The sequence below is a fragment of the Electrophorus electricus genome, chromosome 11 (genome assembly GCF_013358815.1).
Source record: "Electrophorus electricus isolate fEleEle1 chromosome 11, fEleEle1.pri, whole genome shotgun sequence".
Taxonomy (NCBI): Eukaryota; Metazoa; Chordata; class Actinopteri; order Gymnotiformes; family Gymnotidae; genus Electrophorus; species Electrophorus electricus.
The window spans coordinates 14,371,006-14,395,000 of record NC_049545.1 but is presented as its reverse complement, the minus strand read 5'-3'; the positions used below and the strand labels follow the sequence as shown (position 1 = coordinate 14,395,000).

The window sequence follows — 23,995 nt, the reverse complement described above, 5'->3', positions numbered from 1 at the left end:
TTTGTGTTTGTTCAGTCACTGAATGTTTGGGGACACATTTTAAAAATGTGCTTGTGCACAGTGGTCAACTGTACAGCCAAACTTGAATAGGTTTAACAAAATATCCCTCCTGATATATCTAGGTAAAGGTGTTGTGTTTTTTTGTTTTTTTTTTGCTTCTGTTGTTATTTGTGTTGCCCCAAGTGAAATGGATCTCTCATATATTTGTATTTTTATGGATGACAAGTTTGGCACAGTGATAAAAGCCAATGCACTCATCTTGAAAGATGATATCCCAAGAAGGTGGTGGAACAGTAGACAAGCACCACTGTAAATCTGGGTGTAGACACCTCATCTGATGTTTCCTGAGTAGAAATTCAAGGGCACAATTTGTCATTTTGTTCCTTCACTAAGATCCAATATAAAAGTGGTTATAAACATGACATTATACCAAAATAAAGTCTGAAGGCCCTCAAAAGATACCAGAGCCAGTTCAGAACATAAATATCTGTCATGGTTCATTAAATTGTGGCTTGGGCAGTGATGCAGAATGGTAGATGCATCAAACAATGTGAGAAAAATGCTCCAGGCCTCCAAGTTTTGAGTGTGTGTAATGGACTTGATTTGAAGGGGTTTATTAAAATATAAAGTGTCTTGAAGGATGCATGTTGTAAAGCAGGAGATATGATGTCTGCAATGCTATATTGTGTGCCATCCTGCTCTGAGTTCCAAGTGTCTCTATAGTCTCAGTTTTTATTCCCTAATTCTCTACTGAGCCATTTATCCTAAAGTTTACTCCTTATGATAATGAAGTTTTGCTCTCCTCTGTCTCAGAAGTTCTGTCAATTGCCCACTCCCCTTCCCATTATATAATGGATGGAATCAAGACTAATGGTTCTAAAATCTGGCCCAAAATCACTACACCCACTGGATTGACCCAAACACATTATCTGCCTTTGTTGATTAATTAAACCCCTCATTCAATGTGTCTCTGAAAGAGAGCAGTAAGAATTTGTATTCTGACCTTCATAGTCTGTAGCCTTACCATTTTCTATTAATGTATGAAGCATTTGCTAAGGCTTGAGAGTTGCTGAAAGAAAACTGAACAGTCAGCCAGTTGCTTTAAACGCTCCTTACTCTTCAGGACAGAGTAGGGAAGTGCTCTCATCTTTCTCCCCTGACCATGTTTACGCATGTCCCCGCTTTGCCCCATTACACTAACATGTTCTAAATGCCAGTTTGCTTGGGGTTATGGAGACAGAGGTCAAAAGAGGGTGGAGGAGTGTAGGCTGTGAACCTGAAGTCAGCACACTCAGGATAGGAGAGGGGGAATTTGTGACATTTGCTTTACACACTGATAAGAGTTTTCTGACACAGGATTATTGATTGAGACTTCATGTTAGTTTGGAAGATGTCTTGTCATCAGTGATGACAAGTGATGCCCATGGTAATGGGCAAAGACTTCGTAATGCCAAAGGTTCTTCTCAGATGGTACGCACTATACAAAGCAGCATGTCCACTTATTATGGTGTCAATTATTGAACTGCAAGTTAGTCCTGGAATGACCTTGGCCCTATTTCTGTGACTGCTTAAATTTCTTATTAATCTGTGTGAAAACTGTGACTCGGTGAATACATGTGGTATGTATGCGTAGATGACCCAGAGTACAGCGCTGGCAGTTTGTTGAACATAGTGATTAATTCTCACTCCAATATTAAATAGTTTGCAAACAAAAACTGGGTTGATCTAAGACCACAGAGCCTTTGCAACGATGCTCTCAGTTGTTCTTCATACCTTTGCAGAGTCCAGTGTCATTATCTGTGGAATAGAACCATAGTACACACTTTTGAAAACCTGTGTGCTTTGAGTGCTAACACTTTATGTCAGTCAAGAACATGATGCAGCTAATACTTACTATATTGATGTGGACATTCGTCTTAAAGAAATACTTTAAGCAAAGTTATGCTAATATTGCTAGTTCTGAGTTTTGAAATCTGAAAAATTGCTGACATTGCTAAAAAAAACCCTATAGCTCATATATTCATACTGGGAAAATGAGATCATGCCAACTTTCATTTATTAAAATCTTTGCTAGGGTATATAACCTTGCATGATAAGGTGAAATTTCTAATTGAAGGAACATCTCTTTCCGATGCTGGATTGTACTGTGGCTGAAAGGAGCTTCATTTGAATATCTTCAAAATGCCTGACCTGGAGTCAGTACACTCCTGTTTACCATCCACTTCCTGGCGCTGGAGTGCAATTTATATAAATGCTGATATCCCCGCGTTTAAATATGTTTCGGGTTCTCTGTCACTAGATAAATAACTGTCTATTTGTACCTCATATGGCATGTACTTTTGGCATCATGGACTCCCCATTGTTCTCTGATAACCTTTTAAGACTACATTAAGCCTACAAAAATGTATAAGGCATTGTATATGTCTATGCTGTATTTAGGCAATAAATCACACCTGTCACCCTCTCTTACACATTATTTTTTAAGCCTATTAGTTGATTCATTCATTTTGAAGCTAGAAGCTAAGTCAATTAATTACCCATGGACACATCCATATTCATTGTTTCGTAAAGATTGTAGGTATTGGCTTTATTATGAGCATTGGCTACTTCCCAGATAAACACGCAACAGTATTTTTTATCTGGGAAAGTGTAAGTGAGAGATAATGAGGGTATGGGGGTTCTGTGAGTTATTCCCTAGAGATCCCACTCAAAATGACATTCCCCATCAGTGTACTGCTCCCGGTTGGCTAGTGCTAGTGCTGCACAATTAATCACCAACACAGAACAATTACTCACAGATCTGTAATGATCGGCACTTCATTTAACTAAGTGTAAGGTACTTTGATTCATTACTTGTAAAATATTGTAAAATATGATCACATTCTCGAGGTCAGGCTTTTAAATGTTTATTTATTTATTTATGATGTAGGAAGGTTTTAAGCATCTTAAAATAAGGTTGCTTCTCTGGATGTTGAAGACAGGTACTACATATGTTAATTGTTTTGCAACCCAGTAGTGTTTGATAGTCATATTGATTCTGTCATGAAGTTTTCACCCAGGGCAATCATGAAATATAATTCTCTTCAGATAAGCTATAACTTATTTTCATAACAATTTGGCAAGCACAGATATTTTATGGCAACTGTTTTCAAAATGTAATAATATTATATTGATGGACTGCAAGTCTATTTTTGAATTTTCTTGAATGTGAATTTTCTATTCCTTCTCATTGTTCCCTCAAAGAAAGCTCACAAAGAAAATACAGAATACTGTATTATCAGCACCATTGTTCTGTGAAGAGTATTCATACTCATTCATGCACATATGCTGAAACCATGACCACATGGAATCGTTTAGGGCATGTCTCCAACTCCAACTAAATCCTTTGTGGGTAATCCACTGAGCCTTGCTTCTTTCAGATGAATCTCTCTCTCTCTCTCTCTCTCTCTCTCTCTCTCTCTCTCTCTCTCTCTCTCTCTCTCTCTTTCTCTCTCTCTCTCTCTCTCTCTCTCTCTCTCTCTCTTTAACACACACACATTCCTTCTATCTCATTCCAGGTTGTGAGGCCCTGTTTCATATCTATCTTGTTCATTTGTCGTTTATTTCAGACACAAAATCCAATCATGCTCAGTTGGCCTCTTGTCCTGGTTGGAGTTCTATCTAACTGGGAGTGCAGACCTCTCTTATCTGGCCATGTGGCCTGCTCATACCACTTGCCATTGCGAGAGAACACTTTTTAATATACTTGCAGCATTGGTTCTTTCCATTGATCAATACATGGTCTATCAGTCAACCTCTTCACACTGCTAGAAATAAAGTCCTACATTAACAAAAAGGAATTTTCTTTTTTTTTCACTTCAGGGACATAATATATACAGCAAATTTAATGCATATTGGACCAGAGCTCCCTATCACTTTTTTATACCAATGCAGAAAAATCTCAAATGTTGGATTAACCCTTAGTGCTAGTTACCTGAACTAGCATGAAGTCTAGACTTAAAATAATTAAAATAAATTGCATGGAATTTAAGTGGATTTAAAAAAACTGTGGCACTTTACCACTGGCAGTCCTTATTAGCCTATAGGTTAAGGACTATTGGTCTGGAAAACACTATACGTGTTAATTCAACACGTGAGCAAAACACACACAACACTGGTCATTTTACTGTGCATGACAGAAAATATTTATGATAGAGCTTTCTGTTTTATTTCTGGCTTGCAAATTAACTCTAATTTTAGCCAGGTCTTAATTTGGATAGATGGCTTCACTACTTATTCTTTTTGGTTTGGGACTGTCAATGACAATTTGGAGCCCAGGCCAGTTTTCCATGTTAATGTTATTTCTACAGCTCTAATATCTGAATCATAATTCCAAGATACTCCTAAAATCTGAGTGATAATTTAGAGCAGTGATAACAGGAATTCAAGCTCACTACTGAAAACCTCACCGCAGTGGAACTGCATGTTACATCATGCAATTCTGCATTCTGATTTGGGTTTTTGTTTTTGTTTTTTTGTTTTTTAAGGGGGGGGGGGGTATTTGTTTGTTTTGGGGTTTATTCTGGTTTGTTTTGGCCTGTTCGAGATTAGAAAAGTAGGAACAGTGAAATTACGAGGAAGTAATAAATAATGCTCTAAATCTTTTTTTTTCTGCAGAAGCCTCCAGTCCTTTTGTTTACGTCACTCATGCATTTTAGCGTCGCCTTAAACGCGAGCGGCGCGCTGTCACGAGAGTACTGATGCCTCTATCCCCAGATGAGGTAACGTGCCTATTTCTTAAGAACAAAACTGCATTTACGCACTTCCCCTGGCGATGTAATCATTAATTAATCTATTCATCTGTTGTGGGTGTCTGATTTATGCCACGCACGATTGTGACTGAACATGCAGAAGACAGGCCAATTCTGTTGGAGGAGAATTTAAACGCCTCTGTTTTGGTTTGTACCCCTACACTACGCTGATTAGCTACACACAGCTATTTTTGCAATGTTAAAGAGTGAACTAATCTACCACTAAGCAGGGTAACTAAACATTGAGACATGTACACGTTAGGTGTTCTCTTTGTGTGTTCATTTAGTTGTTGGCTAATGTTCTTGGTATTTTGGTCAGAAAGATCAAGCACTGCATAATTCCAGCGCATAGTCGTACTGCTGGGGCTGATGTCACCATGGTAACGAAGGATTAAAGCAGCCTGCTCTGCAACTTTATTCATGTGTGGAAGAAAGTTTTAATGCAGCTTCGCAATCTGTCACTTTCAAATCCGCTCTCCAAAGTGCGCTGTCATTCAGTCGTGCTAAAATATTCCGGTAAGTATATAAAGGGCTCTTCCGAAGTTGTTAAGCATATGGGTTAGGGCGCACAACGTTAGTTTGGTCAGTAGGGGTCACTGTGAGCTGCAGGAGGTAAAATGCAGAGGCTAGTGACGCTAGCCTCTTTCAATTGCGCCATAGATGTTAATTATTGTAAGGGATATGATTTATTTAGCTAGTTTGAGCCAGTAAATACAATATATTAATGAGCTTAGGTTTTCTGTAAGTATGTAATATTTAGTCATAACAGAAACGCTTTTCCCTCCCGTCAGGATTCGTTTTGATCTAGTGCCAAGAGTAGGCCTACTAAGTAGAAAGGAACTTGATAGCTAGCTATGTTAAATTTGGGGTAGGATACGTTTGTTTACTCTACATTTCCGTGTCAGTCGGAATGTGCATAGTGAGTCATATTATTAAAATAGTGCCTGAAGGTTAAATTGGAGGAAACCAGTGGAGAGCAACTTTTTTGAGGGGTGGCGTTCATTTAAATCTGGAAAAAAGAACCATGCTTTTCTGGCTTTCTGTTTGTTCTTAATCAGAAGTTTCAATGGGGAAAAAAAGTTCCAAAGTTTTGAAAAGGTCAGAACCCACGTTTTTAGGCTTATAGAGAAAATTATTTAAAGCCTCTTAACTCCAGAAGAATGTGAATGTAAGACACATTTTCAATGCGAGAGGGAGAGCTGGAGAGAGAAAGATGAAACTGAGTCATGCTTTGCAACAAGATGCACCAGAGATAAGCTAGCAGTGTATGCCTTCTAAACAAAGGCCACACTGATTTTTATTTAATATCAGTTACACAGGGACATTTATACATATTACACTATTTGGGTACATGTTGAGTGTAAATATGTGTGTAATTTGTATCTGCATTATTTCGCAAATCTTGGGTGCTGAGTAGGGTCAGAAGTCAATTGCTAATTCATCATGCTGTCCTGGCTGACACAATCAAACCATATTAAATAACTACTTATGCAGCTCTACCAATACCATTCATGTATTGTGTGCCAAGCTGGGTTGCTGTGCCACTTTTTCAGTTCCCCACACTTTGTTAAGCCATGGAAATAATAATATAAAATTACACCAGGCATATACGACTGCATGCTAATAATGTGCAATAGGGCTTGGTGGTTAGGGTGCTTGACTTGTGTTTTGGGGGTTGCTGATTCGAGCCCCACCACTGCTGGGTTGCCACTGTTGGGCCCCTGGGCCCTTAACCCTCAGTGCTTAAAGTCAAACAAAATTACAAAACTATTGTTAATGAAAAAAACCTCACAAATAAACAAAAATATCTGCCACTACAGTGTGTGTGTGTGTGTGTGCGCTTGTTTATGTAGTCATGTTATGGGTAGTATAACTGAAAAAGAAATCTGTGCTATGGATTGTGGGATCATTTGGTGTTGAGGGAATGGTATGTCTCTATGCATACTACTGTAAATATGCCTGTTTGCTGAACATTTCCAATTATTTGTGTGGGTAAAGTGATTGACAGACCCTACAACACAAATTGCATTTGTATAATATCCTGATTTGTGTGCATCAAATCCAGGGAAGATGAATGATATGTCATGTGTAGATGTGTTTTCTAGTGACAAGGCTTCATTTTAGACATCCATCTTGATTTGGGTTCACTTTGATATTGCTTCAGCCAAAGCAGAAAATTGTTCAGTAATTGGCTGAAAATCCCATTTTTAGAATAATCGGATCTAGACCAGTAATCAGTATTAGACAAAGGTTCTGTTCACAATAGTCAGTCAGAAATATATTTTTCTCTGATAGCACACTCATTCCTTAAACTCATAGCAATGCATTGAGACCCATAAAATCTTTTTTTTGTTTTGTTTTTTTATTACATTGAATGGAAGGAGAACTAAAAATTGCCCAAAACGATCATGCATTTGATGCTGTTAACCAGGGGGCATCTCGATAAAGATCATAGACACAGCACTTTGAGTTTGAGTAGCTGTAGGTGGATCTGGTCTCATCTTATAAAAGGTGGAAGGAGGAAGAGCTATGGCGATGACAGAGAGCAAGAGCAGAATGAATAAGGTGACTGTACAGAAGTGTTTATCTAACACGGTTTTGTAAACATTGAGTTGGCTAGCTTTGGTTTGAGGTTTAGAAAAGGGCAGTGTGAGGACAAGATGACTGCTTTGATGTTTTCGGCAGGCGCCTACGGTGTTTCCTGGTGCTCAGGGCAGGAGCTGCTGTACAAACCATTTGGGAGTAGACTTTTGCCAAAAGTAGACTTTTTTATGCATAGAGTATATTTCATCCATATCATGTTTTTGCAAGTCCTAAGAAAAGAACATCAGTCTCAGTTTGCCAAAGCCAAGTGGTGAGCCTTAGGAGTTTTGTTCAAAAGACATGCTGAGTAAAAACATACACCAGAAATATTAGTGCCTTGGTGGAATTCATAGGAACCTTTTTCCCCTCCTTTTTGTTTATCAGCTCTGTTTGTTAAATCAAGTTCATAAATACTCATACATTCACACAAAAAAACCATTGTAGGATTATAAGAGAACTAGTTTGTATAAGCTCGTGGCGCCAGGGAGATACAGGGTAAGTACTCCTTATAAAAAATAACAGATTGAAAGGGACAATGAATTCCACATCCTAATACTGAGGAAATTCAGGGAGTTTTTCTTATAGCATTTAAATAGTTACCATGCATGTTTAAATAATCTATTCAGTTGCATATAACTACCTGCTTGTGTTGGTGACCTATTAAAGGTAAAATGTGTTTATTCATAGGGTTTTTAAATTTACAACAAGCCCTGGAAACCTTGAATACATCAGTTAGAGGGGGCTGATGTATGTGTGCACGGAGGGGAAAACCTTGCATTTGTCTGGGAAGTGACACCTCCTGTAATATATGTGCTATATTTTTCTCAAGGTTGCAAAGGTAATTAAGGTGATTACTGGGGTCCAAGGTGTCATAAACCTCTCATAGAATCTTTTTCTTTTTTTTGAGTTTGTATTGTTGGGTATTTTGTTGTCTGCTGCACAGTATGCTTACATCTGTACAGTAAATTAACTGAATGCAGCTGAATGCGTTTGATAATTAATTATGCATATGGATTTTCGAACCTGCAGATATTTGACTTTGCACAAAGCTGTTGTCAGTTCACTGTAGTTAAAGTGCAGTTATATTGTCTGGGAAGGTATTTTTATGACTTGGCAAGATTGTTGAACATAATGCAACATTTACATGACGAGTGAACTGATATTTATTTGTGATGTGTAATGGTAAACTTGAATGTACAATGATAACACAACCAACAACAAAAACAACCATATGTTCTGACAAATAATGATGTTTCTCTATTGCCTGTGTAATATATCCATGCCCCTTTCTGTTAGCTAGTTAGTGCTAATGCATGCGCAGATGTCTGTGAGTTCTCTGTAAGTGAAACATGGCATTTTTCATCCCTTAGATGTATTAATTACAGAGTCTCATAGTGATGATATCCAAGCAGCCACCAAACCTCCATTTGTAGTGGTGTTGTCATACCAGTGGTGTTGACATAGCATGCTTGTGTAAATAGCATATTCAGTGAACATAGAGTTCACCTTGAGATATGCATGAATCTTTGATTTATTGTTGTTTTGTTCTCTTTTTTTCATCCAAGGCAATGAGTGAAGTGCTGTTTAATAACTTGAATAAATTATATTTCATGCTTAGAATGACATCCCATGTGGAGAGTTAAGACTGATGTAATTTTGACTGCTATGAAAGAATGCTATATAATTTGGCTGAACATGTACAGCAAAATTATTAGTTATTCCAGCAATGATTTCTATACACTTTGAGTTCCTTTAAACAAATTAATACAAGCAGTTGTTTTATTTACTACTGTGAGACCAGTGAGAGTACACGTCTAATGGTAGCATACTGAATGTTAGGAGACACCAACTTCCCAAATGAGAGATATTCTTAATTTCTAAGTGTTTTTGTTGACACATTAGTGACAGCCTATATGAATGTGATCAGGAAGGCCTTCCAGTCTTCAAGCATGCATAGAATAGCTTAAAATGTGTCTCTTTACTTATGAGTTCACTTATATTAATAGACTACTCACATAATTTTAATGAGCATCTGATTTACTAGCTATACTAACTATGTTGCATGTTGTACAGTAATCTGTAATCATACATACAATTCATATACCTCTTTTTTTTTTTTAATAGTGAATTTGTAGCTGTTTATTTAATGTCATCCATTTCAGTATGTGACTGGGGCATGGCTGCTATACAGAAGAAATTGCATGGGAATTTATTGGCTGCTGAGCTCAGGTGGGGCACTATAGTGATAACACCTACAAATCAATACCAAATACTATCAGTAGGACAATTAAGGCTGTATTTTACCCTAGATTACAAGGTGGTCTATGGCAAGGGCAGAGTAGCCTTGCAGCCTACAAACAATGATCATCTGTATTCCAGAAAGAAGAAAGAGGAGAGGAAGTAGCCACGTGTCCCAGCTAGAAACTCCCAGCTAGAAAATGTGAACATTTTATTAAATTAGTCAAGGCTGTATAATTATTTGGGAAAAAATAGTGATATTATATATATATATATATATATATATATATATATCAAATATATATATATATATATATATATATATATATATCAAATATATGTTGTATATAATGTAATCTGTGATTGTTCCACCAGTTACATCGTCATGGGACATTATGTAGGTATTTCACACATATTCCAAACCAGAGAAAAAAATGATGTTAAAAGAAGTGAAACTCCTTCAGTCCTTTTGATATGCCCTAATAATGCTGAGAGAAAGAGGAAATTCAGAGTTAAAAAAGAGTTAACACTTGAAAATAAACCACAAATGTGATCGTAGGTGGATGAAACAATATATGTAAGATGTGTGTGTGTGTGTGTGTGTGTGTGTGTGTGTGTATGTGTGTGTAGATCAGCCAAGGGGACAGACATTCAGTATATGACCAAGATCAAATCTTTCATATAGACTGGGTTTGTGCCTCTTCGATGGCTTGGTATTTTTTCAGCTCTTGAACTACTAAAATACCAAGGTCTATAATACTGTGACTCTTTAGCCCTAGATTGGAGAACATCTTGTCACATAGCTGATCATTCTCTTGACTTAACCACCTTCAAAATTGCCAGTCTACTAGCCCTCAGCAGTTGCTGTGAACACCTGCACCATATATAATAGAAATCAACCAATGGGTTGTAAAGTCTCTCTCCACACTGCTGCTCTTTTCAGAGTCTCACCAATCATTTGTGCTGCCTGAGTCTTATTTATTTCCCGGTTGACTGTAATTTTGAGCTTCTTTGTAGCTGTGACTCTGAACCTGTTTTGCCTTTGGACATGCCTCATTTCAGTACCTTGGACCCTCGCCTGTATGACCATGCAACCCTTGTCTGTATGCTCAAAGCTTGGTGATGATATGTATGACATATCTATGTCTAGCTGCCAGGCCCTGCTCTAGAGCTGTCAGTTACAGCTCCAGTCCTGAGGGTAAGGTTTTGTTTTCCCAGCTGTAAAACCTCAGAGGTATTTAATTTAATGTTTTAATGAGGTATGGTTTGATTTATAAGGAGGAACGTCCTGTTTAACAGTGTCGAGCACATTGGTTGTCAGATACAGTCTGCTGGGACATCATCCACTGAAGTGGAGAATGATAAACAAGGAAGGCTGCACTGGCCTCCACAACTGCACAGACATTAACACAATATTATGACAATGCCATTATATAGATGCTCAGATTTATTTTTCATTGCAAGTGTTTCTAGATACGATACCTGAGCTAGAACTAGAGCTTACAAATGGCTGGCATTTTTGGAAAGGTTATAGATTTCTACATCATCTAGCTGCAAAGTGTGTCTTGTAGGCATGTTGTGTGCAGTGAGTGCCAAGAGCTCAGAGAGATGGTGCATTTCATCTGTGGGCTGTGGATTGTATCTCTATGGAATCTGCTGTTATAAAACACCTGCTTAATGTTCCCCATTTCTCTCAGGCCATAACAAAGGCCTTCAAAACGAAGGTTTACATGTTTGAGAAAATGTTTTAATGCAACTGGTCACGCAGTATGCTCTCACATATTCTGCAGCTGAATCCTTAAGTTAACTTCATGACCATCTTGAACCAGAGAATGCTGGGTTGATGACTGTTGTCCAACTGCAGAACATTATGAGCGGTTGCCATCATCAACCTTTGCACCCATTGCTGTCTGTTAATGTGCTGACTGATTATGTTTTGAATCAGTCAAAAGGGAGACAATTATTTAAGTTTTATCTGAAAGCCTCTCCATCAAATGGCCCTTTTCCCTCATGCTGGGGCCACACTTGGAGCCACCAAGTGATGAATGGGTGCATTGCTGAAAGGTGAAGAACACTGTGGCATGATTAATGGAGGAGTGATATGGAAGGAATGATAGGGTCACGACCCCTATTGGGAACACATGATTAATCCCCCCCAACAAACACATGTTGTATTGACAGGAGGCGAAGGGGGAAGACTCTTTTAAGAAGATTTAAATAAAATTGTTATGCTCAGCATTACACAGTAACTTTATGGCAGTGAAATGCCATAGAACACATGAAGGGTCTTTCATGAAGCCTTTAGATGTCATTTGGTCTTCGCTCTTGCTTTCATTCATATCTCCTCTGAAATGCATTAATGTTCTAAAATGATTTAATCAGACAACAATAAAACATAGTCACATTTTTCTTAGCAAATCTTTGCCACTTACGTAACGGGAAATAAATGTTTTTGCTTTGAGCTGGTTTTGGCTATTTGCCTATCCTGAAAAAAGTGCCATGAAGACTGACATGAAGCTGTGCCAGGGAATCACCATATGAGCAAGTCAAAATCAATGGTGGCATCTATATGCAGACACACTCCTCTCTGTGTACCCTCAGTTTGTGGTGCTCAGCTGAGGGTGGAAAGATTTAGCCTTATTCAGAGGGAAAAAGCCAGAGAGGTTGAGAGGACAATGGTATAATCTCCTTTCATCAAAGACTATACACTTCTTTAATGGACCCAAATGCATTGCTGATGATTGGGATTCAGTGCAGCATGTGACACAACTGCTGAACTTTGATGGCATACTCTTTCCTGTGCTAAAGATGAGCTGAACTGGGATAGGGTAGGGGAGTTGTTGGTAAAGAAGGAGTAACGCATGTGCAATAGTCAAAGACTATGGCACTTTTCAGGGTGTGAGAGACAACGGGAAGGCTCCAGTTGCCTTAAGAGACAAGCATTTTGTTGTCCACTGCAGTGGAAATTTGTCATTGTCTTCTACATTTAAACATAGTGCCAACATTACACACAGAATGCAAACAAATGAAACATGTCAGTTAATAAAAAAGTGACCAGCAGTCCATACCCCTCACCACCATTATTCTGATTAAATATAGCTTCTTAATGCTAAAACACTTTGTGGAACAAAAGATAATTTATTAAGGTTTCAGATTGAAGCAAATTCTGAAAAGAGCCTTCCAACCTAAGAGTTTATATTTTGTGTTTGTTTACTTGTTTGTTTTTTATATGGTAATGATTAAGACCATTCCTTGGAAACAAATCTAAATGCAGACTGTAGACTAACTAAACACAAGAGGCTACAACCAATTATCTATAGTGAATTTAATGCATTATAATATATTTCACACAACGTATTATCAGTACAAATCTAGGACATTGTTCCCATATCTACTGTGAGCATCTAAATAAAAGATGACCACATTAAAAAGAAGATTTGGTGTTGGACCTCCAATTTTTGGGTTCATCATGATTAAGTGTAGGGTGATATCTGACTGGAAAAGTTTTGTCAGCCATTCAAGAAAGATTAAGTATTTTCAAGCAATGTGGTACTGAATAAGATCTAAGATTTTTTGTTCTTTTATAAAAAAAGATTTTGTTTCTCAATCAATAACTTAATTTCCAAGGACAAATCTTTTGATCATCATTGCTTTTGATCTGACATTGACTGAGGTTAGTTAATCAGAAGTGTAAGGATCAGTGTAACATGGAAGCATGAGAGTAATAGCATGAGTAAAACTCCTAAAAAGTTTTGTAGTAGTTCTAAAATATGATGTTTTTGTGAATCTGGTTCCTGTTATTGTAACAAATTTCAAATTATGTCCAGTGCATAATTAGATCTTACTAGACTCGCACTGCTTGCGTGCCATTCAGATTACATTTATGCCACTGCTGGATTTATAATTAATGTGTACATTTGGGAATTTGAGGGCGAGTGATTCTCTTGTGGCCCTGTCTCCAGGTCAGCCATGTGGTGGTGTGGTGCAAGGCCTGAATGGAACCATAGAGAGTCCTGGCTTCCCACACGGTTACCCCAACTACGCCAACTGCACGTGGATCATAGTGACAGGCGAGCGCAACAGGATCCAGCTGTCCTTTCACACCTTCGCGCTGGAGGAGGACTTTGACATCGTCTCCATTTACGATGGGCAGCCACAGCCGGGCAACCTAAAAATGAGGTAGGAGCCTCGTCGCCTTCTCACTGTTGGCCTCTCTCTGTCTCCCTCTACCCACTACTGCCCTCTCCCTGCCACCCTCTACAGACTACTGCCCTCTTCCCACTACTGCCCTGTCACTGGTGCCCTCTCCAAACTACTGCCGTCATCCCACTACTGCCCGTCCCTGCCACCCTCTACCCAATACTTTCGTCTTCCTGCTGCCTTTTCCTCATAGCCTTCTCCCTGCTGCCCTCTCCTCGCCTCTGGTGGTGTAGAGCACATTCAACAGATCACTGTTGCTGTAAAAAATGTACATGAATGATAACGTGCCCCTGCCCCTGGAAGTTCCAGATTTGTGCTGCAGTCGCAGGTCTCTGTGCACAAGTTGCCCTGCCTCATACGAGTTCACCCAGGCAATGGGAACGCACTTTCTTATCGTCTCTTCTGACTGCGCTCAGAGATCTCAATGGGCATTTATTTAAATATAAATAGTACCAGACCATTTTATGTAAAGACGTCATTTAAAAAAAACCTCCCACCCTATCTTGGGAGAAAAAAGAGAGAGATTTTAATTAAAGTTTGGGTTGCAGTGATTGCATAAACAGAGTTTCTATAGTTCCTCTACTTAAGATTTTTAAAGAATGCCTCTAGGTATGTGTATTATGTGCACCATTTTAGAGGAGCTAAAAGTGTTTTATGAAGAGCTATGATCAATAGACGTGAAAGTAAAGTGCTTGAGCTTCTGGTGAAAATGGAGTGCCTATAATTAGATGCAGAATGCTTTTAAGCACTGAACAATTAACACAAAGATCTAACAGTTCTGAGACCAAGTTTGAACTGGGGTCTTTCAGGTTCAAGCGATATTGAACCAAAAATGTTTGCCGATCCAAAAAGGTATTTTAAATTGGTAGGCAACTAGTAGTCAAAGGTTGCATATGTGCAAGCCAAGTCCATTGCGTGATTCTATTTAAGTAGCACTTTGAGTGCTGGTGATATAGATGTGACGTACATTAGCTGTGTTATGGTAGGGGGCTTAAAATGTATGGAGGTGGCCACAGGCTTGAAATGCACTTGGACCTGTACAATAACTGCTATTACTGGTAAGTCTCTTCATGTACCTTGATGTTTCTGTCCGTTTTCCCTTTTTCTTTTGCCTCCCCCTCTCTCCCTTTTCTCACTTTCTCTTTCTCACTTCTTCTTTCTCTCTTCCTCTCACTCTCACATACTCTCTCTCTTTTTCCATGACGCATCCTTTACTTCTGCTGCACCATTGCCAGGAGATATTACAAAACAGCATGTAAAGATCAATTGATCTAAACACATGTTCTGTAATCAAATTAAAGAGGCCAACATTTATCTCTTCAAGATTTTTCTTTAGAACATTGCTTGGTCAGAAATACATGGTACATACATTTGATTAGCAGCTTTCTTATTTTTTTTTTGCACTTCCAAGGTGTTGTTTCAGATAGAGCTGTGAGGTTGATGGGTAAAATGATGCAGAATGGATCGAGAGTCCATTTGTACAGGTTCAGCTGCAGCCAGAGACAGAATGTAAGTGATTTTGGAGATGCCTAATGTACTCTGATCTGAGAGGCAACACATTGGAAAGGTAGTTACTGAGAAATAATACATATGGTTTGGCAGTGGCTAGTTCTGTGTAGTAAATCAAGGCAATCAAGGAAAGAGGCACAGTCCAGTACTTGCAGAAGAGTGATTTTCTTGATACAGCCCACAGTGTAGTGCTGCTTGTTTTAATCAGCCTGACATTAATACCAAGGAGTTTTGATCCTGTTGCTAGCTAAAATTGATCAGATAAAAGTCTTTTAACAGGTTACGTGTAAAATGTTTTACTTTTTGTTTAAAGACATCATATAAATACTGTATTATGAAGTCTTCATGTGGGTAGTCATGCCCCTCAACCTTGTTACTAGATAAAATCTAATATTAGTCACACTGAATAGTTAAAGGTTGAAGTTTTTGCTTACTATTTAGTATGTAGTTTCAGTTGGTTTAACAGTTTCAGTTGGTATAAGTGCACAACACTTGTTTCAGTCTCAGACTGAATTTCATAAGTGAACCTGTGATTAAAAAGCTACTATGTTTTCATTCCAGACTCTGTGTAGTTGTGACCAGCAAATGGAATTACAAAGACTATAGAAGTATATGGGGTGAAAGCTAGCTTTAGCAAGTAACTGGCTGACCAAATATTCCTGTCATAGACTATTCCTTTGAATGGACATTTGGTGCAATAGTTTCTTGCCTAATTGGTATGAATTAGTTTTTTGTTGTGGTGTTTAGAGGGGGAAAAAAGCTACTACTAATTTGCAGTACTGAGAGTCAGGCCTATACAAAGTTGTAATTTCCCTTTCTGCTTTTTCTAGTTATTGACTATATAGAGCCTTGTGTTATATACTGTTGCACAAAGATAACAGACATAATAGAATACTTTTTCACAGTGACACACTGGTTTTCTCTTGTCAAGGCAATGCTTAATACTGAGTATACTTCATGTACTTCAAGTTCTGTAAATCACAGAGACACTGCATAAATATAGAAACATTGGTGGCAGTAGAAGAATGGAAATGAATATTTGAACTGACTGCTTAGCAGTTAGGCCTGTGTGAAGAACCAAAAATTGAGCCAAGAGTTGTTGGGTAGAATAGAGAATACAGCGCTTAACCTTGGATCCATCTGTGGAAAACATTGAGGCTATGAGGTGGTGAGGTATCTTATAAGAAAACAAAAAAGGTTTTGTTACATGCTGTTTGAGTTCTTCACTTTAAAATATCAAGAAACATTATAATTTCTATACATTTAATGAATGAATATGGGCTTCTTTAGCTGTTCTAAATTGATTGGTTTAATTCATGAAGAGTGTGGGTTAGGAGGTGAATTATTTAGTTAGTAACTAAATTAAAGACAAGTAAAACTGAATGAAGACCATGTTGATTAATGAACTGTTGGCATGGTCGTGTGAAGACACAACACTCAAATGCATGATTAGCAAATCACAATGCTAGTAAATAAATGGTGAAAATAAGGCCATGCTTGAGAATAGGAGGGCAACTCTTCCCCAGTTGGCTATGGCATTTTTTGGATGGACCACTGAGCTGTAAAATAGTTTTTTGAAAGGAAGCATACTTATGACTTTTTGTACTGTTATTGAGATTTTGGGATCTGCCTCTGGTAGGAAAGGCCAGAAGGTTTGACAAGCCTACTTCTGGAATTACCAAAACTGTGCTGTATTTTGTGATGTATATTAACACATAGTTAATGGATTTAAATGAAGATGTAAAAAGAGGATGTAGGTGACATTTGAGCTGGACTGAATAAAAGTGTGTATAGCTGTGAGATCTAGCAACTGAATCTCCTACAAAATGTATCGTCTACTGTGCAGATTACTTTGAGACACAGTTAGCTTAGGCTTGGCAGAAGTCCCTGTTTTAAGGAGTCATATAAAGTGCAGAAGAATCCAGGGCTTCTTGTAGAAAGTCAATAAAGAAACTTGTGTATGACAACAGGTGGTTGTAAAGAACATTTGTTCAGGTTGTGCTGCTGCTTGCTGAAGTAGAAGGTGAAGTGGTACAGACTGAAAGCTCAAGAGAAATAATGTTGCCTTTAGTAATGACATCTCATGACAGCTGCCTTTAGTAGAAAGGCATAGGAAAAGTGCAACATACAAACAGAAAAGGCATGGGTTGTAATATGAAATAATAAAATGATTGTGTAGAGCAGATGATATGTCTATATCTAAAATTCTGTTTGTAGAAACATTCTGTTCCCTTTCCGTTTATCAGACTGTACATAAAATAAGCCATGCTCACAGATTTTTATGCCTTCTATCTCATTGATTTTCCTGTTCACAGGCTGCTCACATAAGCTTAATGAATTTTATTGCCATTTTATCTGGTCTGAAAAACCTGCTAGAAGGTATTTAAAAAAACCAAAATCTTTATTCCATTTCAATGAAACAGGTGAATTGGTAAAGTCACTATAAGAAAGATTATAATACAAATATCATCAAATTCAGTCAAGTAGCCTAATTAAGTAATTTCTCGTTGTCTTTATCATCTTTCTTAAGAAGATGATTATATCCCCTCCCCCCTCACTCTCCATTTTCTAACATTGAGAACTATATATTTATAGCTGCCTTTATCAATGAATACTTTGCAATGGAATCTACAAACAAGCTATAGTGCTCAGACTGATCATGACAATTTTCAGTGTTAATAAAGATTGATGTTGGTTTATGAATCGATGACTGCATATAATATAGAGGCTATGAAACTATATTGATGTTGCCGTAGTGCAATAGCAGAGTGTATTACAGATGAAAAAAAATGTCCACGCTGTGATATCTTTATCGTGTACCTAAAAATAACAGTGCCTGCTTGGTGTGGAGTGCAGACACTACATAGTCTGATAGATGAAGCTGTGATAGCAAATTAACATGTTCATGCAAAGGCTTTGATGAGAGAAGAAAGTCAGTGATTGATAACTGGTTGAGTCAGTAACAAAAACAAAGGCATTATGTAGCATTGCTTATGTAGCATGTTAGCATATGCTAATTCCTTTGTACCATTCAGTATCTGATTTGATACTACTAACTCTCTGTGCTTGTGCTAATGAAGCAAGAACCATTATTGTAGGGTCTGTGTGTGTGTGTAGGACCGAGAGAGGCGTGTGAGTGTGTTTGGGGAGCAATTCAACAGAGCTCTGTCTGGTCTCGTAGGTAATAATGCAGCTTTGTCTTTTTCACTGTAGAGACTGACGGCATACATGCTGCAGCCAATGTGTAACCTTAAAAGTGTGTGCAGTACAAATACATGGCACGTGCTAGCGTCACGGACTGGTGTACTCCACCCATGGATTTAATATTTACTCGGGAACTGAGTTCCAGTCACTGACTCGCTTCTCTCCGGAGCTGTGTCTCCTCACCACAAGGTGTCAGTGGAACCTTAATCCAGGTCTTTTTATGTTAATGGCCTACATGCCTCGTGAATGCATAACAGGGTACCCCATATTTAGAAAGAGAAAATAGGACACCCGCAGATAACCAGTGACTCGAACAAATCCAGCACATGGGACAGAGATTCAAGCTAGCTGAACTAAGAAAGCATTTGGCAAAGAGACGGTGCTTACCTCGCTGGTCTTATTGTCATACTTTGATAATTCTATAAGCTTCTTTATGTATGCATAGGGCAAATATCACAAGTCTTCTCCGCATGTCACAAAGTTGTAGAAGGAAATTGAGAAGAAAGTAGCAAGCAGTCATCAAGTGAAAGTGAGGACAAGGGCAGAATATTGAACTGGGGGTGGGGAGGGGTCTGGCTAAACAATCAGGGCCATTGCTGTGAATAAACTGACAGCCTTATGCTAGTGGAAGCATTGCATTAATACTTAATCTGCAGACGTGTCGCATGAACACCACCGCGGAATCTCACTGCAGCCTGCACCTGAGATGTGTGCCGCCTTTGTCTGGTACATATGAGAGAGGACTCCAGAAGGAACATGGTGTCCAGTATGAGGCATCCAGCATGGTGTCCAGTATGGGGTCCAACTCCTTGTCTTGCTGACTGATAACACACATCATGCAGCACAGCTTTCCTCTCCATCAGGCACCTGTCACGGCAGCCTCCACTCTCCTCTGGAGCCACAGCAAAGGCAAAACACTTGCAAGTTAAGTAGCTGGAGTTGGAAAAACCTTTGGGTAGAATTGAGATGGGGAAAAACAATGTATGCATTAACTTATAGTAGTAGCTAGAGGTTTGGACTCATTTGGTTGTTTTGTTTTTTGTCGGTGTTTTAAAGATATTTTGAGGTTCATGCTTGTATTTGTTTCTAAGACAAAATTAAGAACCAAAGGTTGATGAATATATATTTTAAAGCCATTCAACACATTGTTTTCAATTAGATCCACTCAATCAGTAATGCTCGGTGTTGTGTGTAGAACATGCGGGGAAAAAAGCAAACGTAAGTCTCCAACTGAAGAGTTTAATAAAATGAACTAAAACAATCATAAAAGTGCACTAAGCAGAACTAAAGAAAGCCAATGTAACAGAAGCAATGACCGACGATGGTCAAAAAACGTTTTTAAAGGAATAAACATAATAACATAAGAACACACAGGTCGTGTGGCAAATGAAGCGACATGCACCACCTGATTGTGGCGTTTTCACGCTCAGATTATATAGTAACTTCTGAAAGTTCTCTCACAGAAGCATTTTATGAAACTTGATGTCAAGAGTTTGTATGGATGGCTGCTTTTAAGGATCTAAAAGGTAGCTTTGATTCATTTGACACATTTGACCATTATATTATGCCATATGTTATACCATAGTTTTCATAGTTACACTAAAAGTTAAAAATAGTACAACTAAGCAGTGTAGGGGTGTCCAGATTTGTTATTGGTACTTTTCACTGGAGGTTTGCAAATGATGTTTATAATATGCCCAATCTAATAATATCTTTAGTACTGGTTGAACTGTAGTCATTTTAGGAGGTCTTGTTAATTCCCAGAATTGGTTATTTTAGTAGTATTGGAGACCAAAGGTCATGGAGATCATCATTTCTGATCATTAAAGGTAGTAACCATTCCTTTACCATTTCTCAAAAAGCAAGTGAAGGAGAATTGCATTGCTACATTGATATGTGTAAGTGTAGGATTTATAAATATAGAATTAGTTGTATTGTAAAAATATATAATGTCTTGTAAAAATCAGTTGCAATTGAAAAGAAAACAACACTTATGTTACCTGTTTTATATATGATTATGGCATTCATCCAAAGTTCCAAGGACCTGAAGTTTATGCTGTGCAATGTCACATGAACCCCATCATATTTCGTTGCATGAATTATTCTGTTTTCCTGCCTAACCTCTCCTGTTTTTATGCCATAAAATACATTATATCTTATCATGGTTGGAGGAATTATTCACTTTTTGTTACTGATTTTAAAAAGTGGTATTTAAAATAAATCAATTCCAGTGCCTATAATGTACAAATCAGGAATAGAAATGCAATTGAGTTTCACTATAAGTCTGTGTTTTATTAGAACATACTGGATGACAGATCACATAGACTGTCATATTTTTTGCAGTAATGAATGCATGTAAAAAAGTACAATTAATGTGGAGAAAGAGCTTTCAATGCCTCCCTGTGGATTCTTATGAGAAATTGCAAAATGTATGCTGGATCTGCATGCTGGACCAATATGGTATATATATGGTGCTGTGAGGAAATCCACGTGCCAAATGAGGGATAAAAGGCTTTGAGTCATCCCCTACAGTTTTCACCAGCTCCACTGCTTCCACCAAACAATACACACTTTCGAATTTAGAGTGGATCAGCAGCCACATGGCTGCTTCCATATGTGTCATTTCACTGCAATATGTTTGAACCCATTCTGACGGCCAATTCTATGAATTCATAGCAGATATGTCATTAAGGCAAATACAAAGATAGACAAGACATTGGCCAGAGTGGTGTGTTGCATATGAAAGAGTACAAAGGACATAATATGGCTATGCATCCCCATAGTCTACTTTTTCTTCCTCAACTTGGCTCCTCTGTCTCCTGTCCTCCCAACCCATAAATATTTCCAAATTCATTATGTTAAGTACTGTACCAAAACCAAAGGATACAAACAGAAGATGCTAACATTTCCTTCTGATGTCATGGTTGACAAGGACTTGACAGAGGAGTTTGACAAAGAACTTAACAAAGAACTGCACACTGGGGTGAGACACACATCTGAAAGACACCAATTTTCCATATAAAAAGGGTTTTCTTCCCTTAAAAAAACTGTAGTTACAAATAAACATTTTTAATGAACATTTGTATTTGAATTACACCAAGATTTCTAACTTCCACTTTTATCTGTTGAGCCAGATTTACACATCTATTATGCATCTTATTTTCTCCCTTGCTTTACTGCAAATTGCAATGTGTTCAGTAGGTTTCATTAAGTTTTATTAAGTTGCTTTTTATCAATGCTGGACTGTAATTGGAATGAAGTAGAAATAGGATGCAAATGCATAGCAATGTTTATTAAGGGTACTTCTATAATTGTACTTGATGTCACTGTCCATAGCTGTAAGGGTGGGGATATATACATATAGCACCAAAGAACAGTACGAAGCAGAACGAAACAGAAACATGAGGAAAAATGAGGTTACACCTGATATAGAAGATATGGAAAGGATGACAAAGCTAGACAGGAAACAGCTAGATTAGAGGGAAAATAGATACAGGTGCAACCAGTGAAGGGCAGGGGTATACAAAACTCAAGACAAGATGAAGACTAAAATGAAACAAAAACAAAGAAACAAGTGCCATAAGATCTACAATACTGGGGGGAAACTGTGAGAGGACAGAGAGGTTACCTAGCACTACACATATGCATAACTATTATCATCTACATAACATTTTTGGCAACATATCCAAAAAAGAAATCTAAAGTGGGCCAAGTATAGAGCCTTGTCAGGCATATTTAAAACATGTTCACCTATACTAGCAAAGTACTATCATCCAGTTAAAGAACTATGATGCCAAATTAACACAGTTGCAAAATGCATGTCTTCTGAAATTATTTAATATTTTAACTAATGCTGTTTCAGTGCTATGAAGACAGACAAGAATGTTGTTTTCATTTAAATATTATGTTGCCACAAGACAAGCAGTGTTTTGCAACTGCTTTTTTGAGGGTGTCTGGAAAAGTACCTGTTTTCGAAGAACAGTTTACAATGTATAACGCATGTAGGCAAAGGATGTCTCATACTTCTTTAAAAAATGCTGCTGGAATGCAATCTAAAACATATGGAGGAGTTCAGCATCTTGACAATTTTCCAAAGTTCTATCTCACTAATTTTTTCATCTTTTTAAAACTGGTACACTTTGATGGTGACATCTCATTGAGATAATTAGGTAAATTAATCTCATTGTTAGGATATCCACAGGATATCCATTTTATATCCATTTTAACTGGTATATAAGCAATACTCACTTTCTGGAGGGGCAAATGGCATATCTGGAGGGGCTTTTGCTGTCTCAGGACAAGGTTGATATCTTTGTGTATATTTTCCTCCACATAGTGAAGTGAATGTTTTCGTTACTGATACAAACAATGGCTACCTCAGTATGGTCACTCTTTTTGAATGATAGTCCAATTGTTGTTGCAAAAAAAGGAAAGCAAGTAGTTAATTACTAGAATAGAGCAATTAAAGGATCATTAACCCAATTAAAGTCTGAAAGATAGATCCCCCTCATGAGCTGGTGTAATTCCATCTCTGGTGTAGCTTGTTTTGTTTTCTTGGTGGCTGAGTTCCGTATTGAGTATTCTTGTTTTTTAGGAGAACCGAGTATAATTGGGGAGGAGAGTTGCATCTGGCTTCCATTCGGGTCAATTAACTCTGACAGCTGAGTTACCCTATCTCTTTGCTATGCATTATTGTTTTGACAAGTGTACAGTAGGAGGGTTCCGTATGTTCCCTATGTTGCCAGCATTTGTTGACTATTCAAAGACTAAACACAATCCACTGAATGTTTGAACTCACGCATCTCCAGGGAATTTCCAGTAACTCAATACTGTGTTTTTATTGGGTGTCCCCTTTCATTTTGGCTCATAACAATTTACCTAATCATAAAGGCTTAATCTTCACCATTGTATGTCTCACCCATACCCCACCGACGAGACTCAGGGCAGTGGGGTAGTGCATGTGCTTGGTAGTCATTGACCAGAGTAGGCCAAATTCCACTATAAATTCCACATTGGCAAATAGGTCAGTCAAGATACTTGTTAGTAACGTGCAAGGAAAAGTGGATTGATGAAAGTCAATGCAACCGTTTCACATTAAATTCTTGGTTTTTTGGCCTCTGCAATGATGCAATAATATTTTGCTTCCTGAACAGTTACAATAATATTTAAAGAACTCTGGAAACTGCCTCTATGCTTATAAGGGTTGGATTGGTATCTTGCGTGTGCTATATTACAACAATGTGGCAGATTTAAAGAGCTTTTTGATTTGTAGAGGTTAAGTGTTAATGCCTTTGCAAACTTTTATTAAACTCCTTAAATAACTCCTTGTACTCCTTAAAGAAGGGAGTTCTAGAAGAGCCAGAATCTGGCCTGAGTAAAACTAGTGCAAGCATGCACAGATCCACTCCCAGAGGGATTCAGCTGAACCGCAAAGTGAAGTGTTTCCTAGCTTTGCATGTGCCTAGCTCGAT

At 38.0% G+C, this 23,995-nt stretch overlaps 1 protein-coding gene across 1 annotated transcript in view; it reads left to right on the top strand.

Moving 5' to 3' along the window:
* Positions 1-23,995, top strand: part of LOC113585753 (CUB and sushi domain-containing protein 1) — a 266,455-nt gene that overhangs the window by 50,926 nt on the left and 191,534 nt on the right. Inside the window, exon 2 of the mRNA XM_027023454.2 lies at positions 13,574-13,790. Coding sequence (XP_026879255.2) covers positions 13,574-13,790 — 217 coding nt within the window. The remainder of the gene's footprint in view (positions 1-13,573; positions 13,791-23,995) is intronic.